This window comes from Corythoichthys intestinalis, chromosome 16, assembly GCF_030265065.1.
Source record: "Corythoichthys intestinalis isolate RoL2023-P3 chromosome 16, ASM3026506v1, whole genome shotgun sequence".
Taxonomy (NCBI): Eukaryota; Metazoa; Chordata; class Actinopteri; order Syngnathiformes; family Syngnathidae; genus Corythoichthys; species Corythoichthys intestinalis.
In genome coordinates this window covers 10474457-10485512 of record NC_080410.1, presented here as the reverse complement: position 1 = coordinate 10485512, position 11056 = coordinate 10474457, and the positions used below count along the sequence as shown (strand labels likewise).

The window sequence follows — 11056 nt, the reverse complement described above, 5'->3', positions numbered from 1 at the left end:
CATTGCCAAAGAGCATAAGTATCTTCGTCGCAGCTTGTACAATTATCGGATTGGGAGAACCCCATTTTGTGCATTTTAGATTGAGTAAAATGCCATCTGTGCAGTATTTTGAACTGTACAAGTTGAAGGTTCTTGTTCCTTGTCAAATGAACATCGGATGTCCCAATTTGAACACGGCATTTTTCAGAGTATCGAGTCCTTAACCCTAAAAGACCCTGCAACATGAAGCAATTATCAGAGAATCCCAAAATTTGAAAAATAAGGTCCTAATGAAACCTTTTTTTTCAAATTTGTAAAAAGAAATGTCAAAATGAATGTGTAATAAGGCACGTCCGCCTCACAGTTCTGAGATCAAGGGTTCAATCCCGGGCTTCGGCCTTCCTGTGTGGAGTTTGCATGTTCTCCCCGTGCCTGCGTGGGTTTCCTCCGGGAACTCGTTTCCTCCCACATCCCAAAAACATGCATGGTAGGCTGATTGAACACTCTAAATTGTCCATAGGTATGAGTGTGTGCGTGAATGTTTGTATGTCTCCATGTGCCCTGCGATTGGCTGGCAACCAGTTCAGGGTGTCCCCTGCCTACTGCCCGTAGTTAGCTGGGATAGGCTCCAGCACCTCCGTGACCCTCGTGAGGAAAAGTGGCATGGAAAATGAATGAATGTGTAATAAGCACTCTAATATCTATAAGCCTTGCTAAATCCTGGTTTTTTTCTTTTCTCGTGGAACCTGCAGATGCATGTGTTGATTTGCATCCATATTTTTTTTTTTCAAAAAGATGTCAGAATTCTGAATTACTCTCAAAATCATGAAATTTTAGGTGTATCAAATGTGATACATTTGGCAATAAGGGGTTAACCCCTTCTGACCTAAGCATGCTGCTGAAAGACGTGACGCATTTGTGTCTCTAAACCAATAAATACACTGGAATTAGTTGCTATTGCCACTTCTGGGAAAAGACTGGATGAACCTTTATCCATCAAAATGAAATCATGAGGTTTGACACGCCCTCTTTGCTGTTTTTGACTTTAAAAATGGCTGACCAAACGCAACTTCAAAAAGGATAACAAAGTGCTCATTTCTTACTAAAAATAAACGACAACCAATAAAAGCATTAAAATATCCCCGACCAAAAAATTGCACTTTGTTCTGGTGTTTGAGTAAAAATCAGCACAGATTTAGAAAAATGGAGGTCTGAAGGGCTTAATTGAATATATTTGTTCATGCCCATGCAGCCTCTCACCAGTGCAGCTGGCCTTTGGTACTAAAAAGTTAATGATGATTGACAGGTTTGTTGCTTTGATCTAGTGAGACGGCGCGGTACTTACACGATCAAAAGCACAAATGTGTTAATCTTTGTTGTAAAGAGGCTGTTCTCGGCAGCGTGAGTGAATTTGAACGGACTCGATAAAGCATTTTTAAAGACAAGCATTTTTCTACATTTTTTGAAAAATTCACATTATGAAGGCTGTACGCATTTGAGGGAGGCAGTACCCCCATGGTCGAAAACTGTCATAGCATGTAATTGACTTTCCTATAAATGAATTTAAAGGGGAAGTTCAGAATTTTTTACATTAGGCTTAATCTTCAATTTAGCGGAGTTTAATTAGAGTTGATTTCAACAAATTCCATGCTGTTTGTTGGCTATTTGTTAGTTTCAGGGCTCCGGAGTGGCTAAGCTTGCGGGAGTCAATGGTGCCTGCTTAGCCATAGACTTCACTGTCAGTTGACGGGAAACAGGGCCATTCTGTAGGGGGCCTATTTTCACAAACTTAAAATATTTTCAAAACTATCCATCTGGCCCATGTCGTTAGATTGAAGTGTTACATAAAACGCGTAAAAGCCAATTTTTTGTTGTTGTATGGACACAGAAATGTCTAAATTACTATTTTTTTTTGCCCCAAGAAAAAATGGGTAGTTGGCCGAAAATTACGCTATTTTGTATGGACACAAAATCCAACATGGCGGCCATCACAAAACAAATTGCTTTTAAAGTTGAAAATTCTTGTAAATAAATGCGTAAATCCCAGAATTTCTATATATATATATATATATATATATATATATATATGAATGTAAAACAGCCTAGGGTCTTGGTTAAAATTAGAAAACGGGCAGTTATTTTACGTAAATATTTCAAGCTTAAATTATGCTAATTTTTTCCATTTTTTCCCCACATTTCAAATCGCATGTATGTTGCTAATAATTACCTTGAATCCTCAAACAAATCATTTTCGAGACACTCCTGCCTGCTGTATGCACTAAAACTTTCGTCCTGAATCCGGCTTTAGAACGCGGAGTGTTTGACTTTGTCCTGGAAGCTTTCACTGCGATACTCTGCCTGGCCCGGCCCCGTACGGGAATCAGTGGCGCAATGTCTATAGGAGCTGTCTCTTCAACTGATAGTGAAGTCTATGGCATAGAATACCAATAAAAAAACAACATATGCCTGTATGAGAATTACAGATAACCCATGCAATCAATAGTTATGTTTTCACGATAAAGTTATTCAAAGTTACCATTGCATGTCAATAATTGTAATATGAACTGGAACATTTGTAATCCAGCAGCTCTGCAGGGAACAGGCTTTCTTGGCAAGCAGGGCGGAGTAATATATGGTTTTTTCCACCACTGATTTTATGTCAAAACGAAAGGGACTCCCCAGCAGACTGAGCACGAGTGGCCGAAGCATTCCTCCCTATTGTCGCATTATTCAGCTAAAAACAAAAATTGTGCTGCATAATGAAATGAATTACAGCAGTTTGGTATGACAATTTTTTAGGCGCATGGGTATTTCGAACAATGATTAGCATTTTGAATTTATTTGGCTCTTAGATCCGTTAATATTTTGTATTTGCATGCAAAGATTGTACCATTGACTCATGGCAGCGAATAGGCATGTGCCGGTATGATATTCTGATGGTATGACAACCTTAAGCCAAAAATATCACGGTTTCACGGTATTGCAATTACAGCTGTAAAATATTTTACTTTGAGATATCTGGATTTAAAAAAAAAAAAAAAAAAAAACTTTTCCATTGAACAGGATTTTTCAAAAAAAATAGCAAACTGGAACGTAAAATTTAAAAAATAATAATTTAAAGGCTAAAGCACGAGTGACACAACCAGCAGAATCTGCTACGATGCAGGCTAACTATGCATAAAATGTCAGACATTGTGAATGTGTGACAAACTATTGCGCTTTGTCTCGTCAAACAAAAACTGGCATGAGTCTCGTTATGTTTTAGTCTTCCAAAACACGTTCATAGCTCGTTATTGTCTCATCGTCATGAAATATTTTCATTGTCGTCATCATTGACGAAAACAATGCTGGTTGATAATATCTTTTATAACTCTGTACTTGCCATTTATGGTGCTAGACGTCCAATTCGTTTTGACTGGAAGGGGCTAGAGCTGTTAATGGCACTCAAAGCCAATTCTCCCAGTTTTAATGAATTGGGCATCTAAAAATATTCTAATTAAAATAGAGTCCTTCAGGTAACTCTTGTAGCTGGTGGGAAACGTTCATGACAGTGTTCACTAACCTTTGATTTTGTATAAATGCGAAATCATATTGGAGGTATTGCCTCCTCGGCATCCACCCTCCGCAAACATGCTTTACATGTCTGTTGGCCCTCTTCTAAGTCGCGGCCATCTGTAACTTTTCTGGAGCCGAAGTATTCCCATACCAGCGATTTCATTTTCTTCGATGGGTGAAATAGTTCAGGATTAGAGTTGGGAATCTTCGGGCACCTAATGATTCAATTACGATTCAGAGGCTCCGATCAGGTTATAAATCGATTATTGATGCACCACAACCCCCCCTCGCTTTTATTTTTTTTACACTAGTTCCAAAATTGTTCAAAAATCCTCTCAGACTAAACAAACTACTATTTCAGTATCAAGTTAACGTTAAAAAGAGTAAATAAAATACTCAAGTCCCCATTCTGTATCGGCAGCACTAAACTACATTCAATTTAATGTTTTGAATCAACGGTTAAAGTTGTTAAAATTGCTCCCGTTATTGCATTAGTTCCCTTCTGTCTACTTTCGACGTGAAAGTTTTAAATCTGTTTTATCATTTAAAGATAGATTCAAGTCAAGATTTTGCTGATTTGGGGTTGTTGTTTTTTCCTTAGATAAAAAGTAATTAGGTTCGCTACAACAGCCTTCTAGAAAAGTCTACCGCTTTAAGATGGCGCCTGTTTACTAGTGCGGAAAAGTCTGTCATCTCGTTCTTGCTATATAATCTAACACGGCCGTCGTCTGTCATTTCACATGTACGTAGTTCTAGATATATGTGATATCTACCATAGCCGAATTTTGCCGTATGTTCGTAGCAACTAGCCGGTTTGTAGCGGCTGACAGCCGCAGTCAGGTATTATTGTTTTTGTTTTGTTTTTTTATCTAGCGGCATGAGTTGAAGATGATATTTATTCTCGGTCAGTTCCTCATTGAGTCTTGAAGACCGCGCTGTGTTTTATTTCCGCTTTACCTGGTATAATTCAATAATCAGAATTTGGATGTTTGTGAATCGTTCTCGAATCTTCCACGGCCGAATTGGGAATAATCTAAGATCGGAAATTTCGCACACCTCTATTCAGGAGTTTCACCTCCTCCAGCCATCGTGTAGCACAGCTGACTCACTGACAATGTGCAAAATCCGGTGGGGAGGGTTGAGCCTTACAGCTGCAAACTAGGGATTTTTCCATGCATTTTTGGGACATAAAAAATAGCTAATATCTTAGGGACGGTATGATGGAAATTTTTTACAGATTTGAAACCTTTACGTTTTCATACCACGGTATACTTTGAAAACGGTAATCGGCACATGTCATGTGAATGAACGTTTGTTCATTCTCTGCCAGCCCTCTCATTTGGCATCCAAATGTTAAAGTCCCCTTGTAAATAAATCCATAAAACAAAGCCGCTTAGAGTACACAATTTTATTAACATTCACAATTCATCAGCTGAAATGCTAATGCTACATACTATTAAAATACCAATCACAAAACAATGGCAAAAGAAATTATCTGTGGAATTAAAAAAAAAAAAAAAAACTGCCAGCTCAAGCACGGAGGGGTTAAAGATTCATGTCAGTCAAAAAATATATATATTCAAAACTAAAAATACAATTTTAAAAAAGGGATTTCTACTTGTTGAACTAGATAAGTTAGTTGTGAGGTCCCTTTTTAAGCTTGTCAGTCTTGTGATTAAAAGATGGAAGATTTTTAGATTTATTTTTTTTTAGGCTCAAACATGTGACACATGTCATATGTTAACCTACATTAAGACACTGTATACATAGATTTGTTTTTACACAGTAAAAGTTCAAGAAAAACAAAAAATACTGGTGATTCAAGCTCTGCTGCCAGCATACATTACCCACAATTCACCAAAACGCAAGCCGAACGGGTGCATTTTTTACACTCGCACACTTTACCTTATGTCACTTTCTGAGGCTGTACCATAAAACATCTGCAGAAGTACTAGAAGCTAAAAAGTGAATCAAAATGACATTTTGAAGCTATAAAAAAAATCATAACCATGTCAGTGTACAGTGGCATTTGTTTCAACGCGTCTTAAATGGACTCCAAAAATCTCAAAACAACCGCAGCACCACCGTCAAACTTCGTGAACCATCAAAGAAACATCGAGCGTCCGTCTTCACGTGAACAAAAACCTTCTTGAACCAGGACATAAACTTCTTTTTAAGGCTTTCTTCCATTACTCTGTACCATATTGTTGTAGCGTCGCTTCCACCAAAGTAAATCTACTCGCACGTCACGCCAAAGCTCTCTGGAATGAAACATAACAGTGGGCAGTTGGTCCTACGTTTAGTGGTGAGAAGATGAGTGGGTTTAGTCCTCCCACGCAGTTTTCAGACTCAGAGGACCCAGAATTGTGGCCCGAGCGAGTGGGAGGGCTTCAGATGGTGTGATGAGATGTTTGTGGTCCAGCACTGAAATCAAGTCCATCCAGAGACCACCTGAACCCCTCCCTGCAAAATGGTAAAATAATCCTATCAGTGTCGCCTGAATCTTTCATTCTTTCATTGGCGGTTGTTTAGCTCATTGACATTAAACCTGTTTAATTGATGAGGATGCCAGCGTTGCGTCCTTCCTCTTCTTGAATGTTCTTCAAGTTGTTCTCCTCCTCATCCACGGTACTGTGAGGGAAACCACCAAACTTTTGGAGAGACGTTCAAGAAAGACGAGTGTTGTTTATTGACTTACGTGAGGAAGTCTCTGACGTCTTCCACAGTGAGTTCCCCAGTGGATTCCAGAGTGACGTCAGCACAGCTGAGAGGAGAGTCCAGGGGCGTGTCGGAGAGGGGGGAGGATAGGGAGCTGGGGGGCTCCTCCATTCGTCCTGCAGGGGAACAAGTCAGGACATGGCCACCATTGCATAGTACTCCAATTAAGCTAAACACACTGGAGTGAACTCACGTAGATGGTGGTAAACGTTTATGACAGTGTTTACTATAGGTGTGTGAAATTTCCGATTCTTAGATTATTCGCGATTCGGCCGCTGAAGTAGAGCAGGGCGGTAAACCGAAAATTTACCGTTACCGAAATTCTTCACGATGACCGACGTAATTTTGACCATGTCGGTAAATTCGGTAATTTAATTAAACAAGAAAATATAGTCTTTTCATCCCGCTTTGACTGTGTTGTTCGGCTATGTTCATTCCCCTTTAAGAAAGCAGACTGCTTACGTATGGAGTCACGTGGTTTTCAGGAAGCCAAACAAACAGAAGCCCGGTAGGCTAACGCTAGCGGCTAACGCTACAAGTAAACGGGATGGAGTCGGGCTTAAGTTAGCTTCTCCAAACTTTCACTAGACATTAAGTAAAATCTTGGCGGGTTCCAGACGGGCTTTCACCCGCTGTCCTCACTGGTTCTCACGATTTCAGGAGAGGATGCTTTCAGTGCTTTCTTCTGTTAGCTAAGCCACAGGCTAACGCTATCGGCTAACGGTACAAATGAACGTGATGGAGTCGGATAGCGGCTCCAACCTTGTCGAAACAGCTGAAATTAATGAGTGGACTGGGCACGGACTTCATGTAGCAATCATTATGTCGTGTTATTTGGCATCTCTGATTTCTCTGAAAGCTTTCATGATGGTAAAGCACTCAGCATAAAGTATAATCCAACAGTTAAGCCTATATATGATATTAAAGTTTAATGGCCACAGCTATTTTTCTGTATGTGTTTGCTTTATTCTGCCATCATAAAATCTTAAATGTTTCATTGGAATCAGAGCAATACAGCTTTAATCTGGTTGTGTCTGTGTGGGGGGTGCATGTATTAAAAATGTTCTGGAAAAAAAATTCCTGAAACCTTGACGTAAACACTTGTGTTGAATAATTATGTCACAGCAGCCATTACCAATAAGTTGTCTGAAGTGTACTGTTAAAGCTGCAAGTCATTTGTGTTAGAATGACATGTTTGCTCAGTCGTCATATTGATTTTTATAATGTTGTACATTTTTCAAGTCATACAAGCTGTTATAAATGTTCACACTAGAATTCTTATTGTTTACAAGATTTTTTTTAATACTTAATGTTTAGACTGCATGTGCAATTGTTAAATTGGAAGCTGGTAAATAAATTTAACGAGAAACGGTTAATTTGTATTCCATGCATTGATTCAAATTTTCAAATTATATAACAGTCCGCTTGGGCGAATTTGTCGTAATTTATCGTTATCGAGGTAAATCTGCTCAATTTATCGTAATACGTACTTAAGGCCATATCGCCCAGCCCTACGCTGAAGGTTCGAGAACAATTCACAAACATCCATATTCCGATTTTTTAAAATATGCCAAGTAAAGCGGGACTAAACCACAGCGCTGTCTTCAGGACAAAATGAGGAACGGATCGAGAGTAAACATCCACAACCATGTCGCTAGATAGAATAATTGATTTATAATCGAATCGTAGCCTCTGAATCATGCTCAAATTGTTGGGTGCCCCAAGATTCCCTTCTCTAGCGTTTACTTAAATTTAAAATGACAGATGATGGTCACGTAAATGTGAAATCATGTTGGAGGTGTTGCTTCCCCTGGCAACCACCCTCCGCAAGCATGTCTTGCACGTCAGCTGTCCTTCCTCCTCTAAGCCACAGCTGTCTGTTTCTTTTCGGTCAGCTGTCCTTCCTCCTCTAAGCCGCAGCTGTCCGTTTCTTTTCGGTCAGCTGTCCTTCCTCCTCTAGGACGCGGCAGTCAGTTTCTTTTCGGTAGCCGAAGTACTCCCATACTAGCGACTTTTTACTTTGTAAACCTTGAAACCGGTAACCGGCACATGCCTAGTTAAAAGTATTACTCTTCATTTTACTACTTTAATACTGTGTTGCTTTGTTTATTGTGGACAAGCTCCCAAAAGTACAAACAATTAGGGGTGGCAACTAGAGGAGTTCCAAAAAAAATCGATTATTACATGCATCGCGATTCGACACGTGACGATTCAATTACGATTCATAAAGGTTCAAAAACGATTATTTTCCTTCGTAACCTTACGGCAGCCACTCGTAGCAGACCGAAATTCAAGACACGTCTGACGCCCGGGCACCGTTAACGGGTGCACGCCCGTTATGATAGCTGCTGCTGATTACTGAGAGAGAGATTTACTCCTTTTTAAAAGACTGGAAAATAAATGTATGTATGAGACAGGCAGGAATAGAAGCGCGGCCCTGCGCAAGTTGTTTTTTAGAGCAAGAGGGGAAGAGAGATAGTTCGTTGCCCCTTTTCTTTCAGATGTGCAGCAGTAGTTTTAAGGCATTTCAATCAAAAAATGTCCTGAGTGTGTTGCTAAGACCCGTGTGCATCTGTAAGAAGTGAGTACACGAACGCTCCTGTACTGTTTAGCCTTTATTGTTGTTGTTTTTGAGATGTTAATAGTTAGCGCCGAGCACTAAGCTAATCAGCTAACGTGTATTTAATATGCAGAATGTGTAATGTTTAAGTACAGCGGTAACACTACAAACATGTAAAATCGTACAGAAATCAGTAAAAACAAAGTATATTGGTTAAAAGAAGTCTTATTTCTAAAGACCCTTTGTTTCCAGAAAATGTAGAATTCATTCCACCTGTGTACATTTTATTGTATTGTTGAGAGAAATAAGTACTCCCTTTCAAATTGTTAATGTTTTTGCACTTTCTTGTAAAAAAAAAAAAAAAAAAAAAAAATTGTTATGACAATTGTTTGGCTACTGTAGTAATTAGTAATGTACGATGCATCGATAATCACGATAACCGTGATTATCGTCGATGCCGTGATCATCGTTCAGTAATCGAATCGTAGCGCCCTGAATCGTAATTGAATCGAATCGTGGGGTGCCTATGATGGCACACCCCTAGTGGCAACTTCTAAGTACCTCTTGATACAATACAAGGCTCGCAATATTGATTACTCCCCAATATGGCGATACAATAATTATCGATACATGGGTCAGAAAAAAAAATCTATGATAAAACTATTGAAGATAAAAAACAAACCAACTCATTGCAGCCTGCCATTGACAATGATAGATATCCAATTCATTAAAACTGGGAGAATTGGCTTTGAATGCTCATGTTTGAGTGCCATTAACAGCTCTAGCACTTTCCAGTCAAAACGAATTGGATGTCTAGCACCATAAATGGCAGGCACGGAGTTATAAACGATGTTGGTATCAATCAGCGTTGTTTTCGTCAATGATGACTACAATGACAATATTTCATGATAACGAGACGATAACGAGCTAAAAACGTGTTTTTGGAGACTAAAACATAACGAGACGTGTGCCAGTTTTCGTTTGACGAGACGGAAATGCGCACTAGTTTCCGTCACACGTTCACAATGTCTGACATTTTATGCATAGCCTGCATCGTAGCAGTGTCTGCTGGTTGTGTCACTCGTGACGTGCTATTGCTTTAGCCTTTAAAAAGTCTGTGCTGAGAGATCATCACACACTAAATGTAACTCGTAGCGTTAGCGTAGCATTCACATTCTCGTTAGCAACAGGCTAATGCTAACGGGGAGCGTCCTCTTAAACCCTCGGACAACTTTTATTAACATACTAGTACAGTTCATAGTGTCCAGATGGGTATAATTAATTGAAAATAATGTACAGGTAGTCCCCGGTGTACGGCGTACCCGACTTTCGATTTCAACAGGTTTTTTTTTTTTTTTTTAAATAATATTTATTTTTGTTTGGTGATGATGCATGCTTTTATTTTGGCACAGGAAGCAGAGAGCAGCTAGTACTTCCACACGCGAGTAAGAGCGCATATACACACACACACACACGAAGAAGAGCGCACTTTCACACAGGGGGAACAGCGAATGCAGACACACGAGAAAGTCAAGCAACCGAGTGAGAAAGAGGGGAAAGAAGCCCTGCGCGCACATTTGTTGCTTGTGAAGCATCAACTGAGGCAAAACCTGTATATAACACCTTTTGTACTTTTTATTTGTGCGTTTTCAGTTGTGGTCGAATACTTGGGCCGAATTTATGTAATTGTTTTTGATGATGTGCGGACGTTAACTGAGACGTGCTAGTTGTTTGTGTGCATGGTTATTGCTGTATCAGCAGCTAGTTATAAATGCAAACTTGAATAGCTGTTATTAAAGATGAAACTGATTTCATTTTTATTTTAGTTTCATCCTGCAAGTGTGGATGTCATGAGCTGCTGATTAAAGTCAGCAAACCACGCGGACGTCAGACATAAGCTCGCTGTCTAGCAAGGACTTAACGCCAACGTCTTGGCAAGGCCGGTAAAACGACGTCTAATACATGTTTTTGGATAGTTATTTTGCGATTTATTACCAAGTTGGCGTTGTTCTTGTTGACACTTCAATATGTGCTCATCTGTCAATGTTCGAAAATTGGAAACACATTAATTGGAAACCTTAATATAATTATTTATTTTTGGAGTAAAACATTTTTAATTTTACAGACAAACATTTTTTTTGTAAACGTTGACTAAAACTATACGAAGACAAATTTTGAGATGACTAAAATATGACTAAGACTAATAATAACTTTTATTGTCCAAAAGACTAAGACGGAAATTAA

General features: G+C 39.2%; 1 protein-coding gene across 1 annotated transcript in view; it reads right to left on the bottom strand.

Moving 5' to 3' along the window:
* Nucleotides 1-5232: 5232 nt before the first annotated feature.
* The window catches only part of llgl1 (LLGL scribble cell polarity complex component 1), a 71361-nt gene continuing 65537 nt past the window's right edge, over nucleotides 5233-11056 (bottom strand). Inside the window, exons 22-24 of the mRNA XM_057860826.1 lie at nucleotides 6233-6368; nucleotides 6083-6165; nucleotides 5233-5997 (exon numbers count right to left, since the gene is read on the bottom strand). Of these exons, the coding sequence (XP_057716809.1) occupies nucleotides 6087-6165; nucleotides 6233-6368 (215 nt within the window). The 3' untranslated portion in view covers nucleotides 5233-5997; nucleotides 6083-6086. The remainder of the gene's footprint in view (nucleotides 5998-6082; nucleotides 6166-6232; nucleotides 6369-11056) is intronic.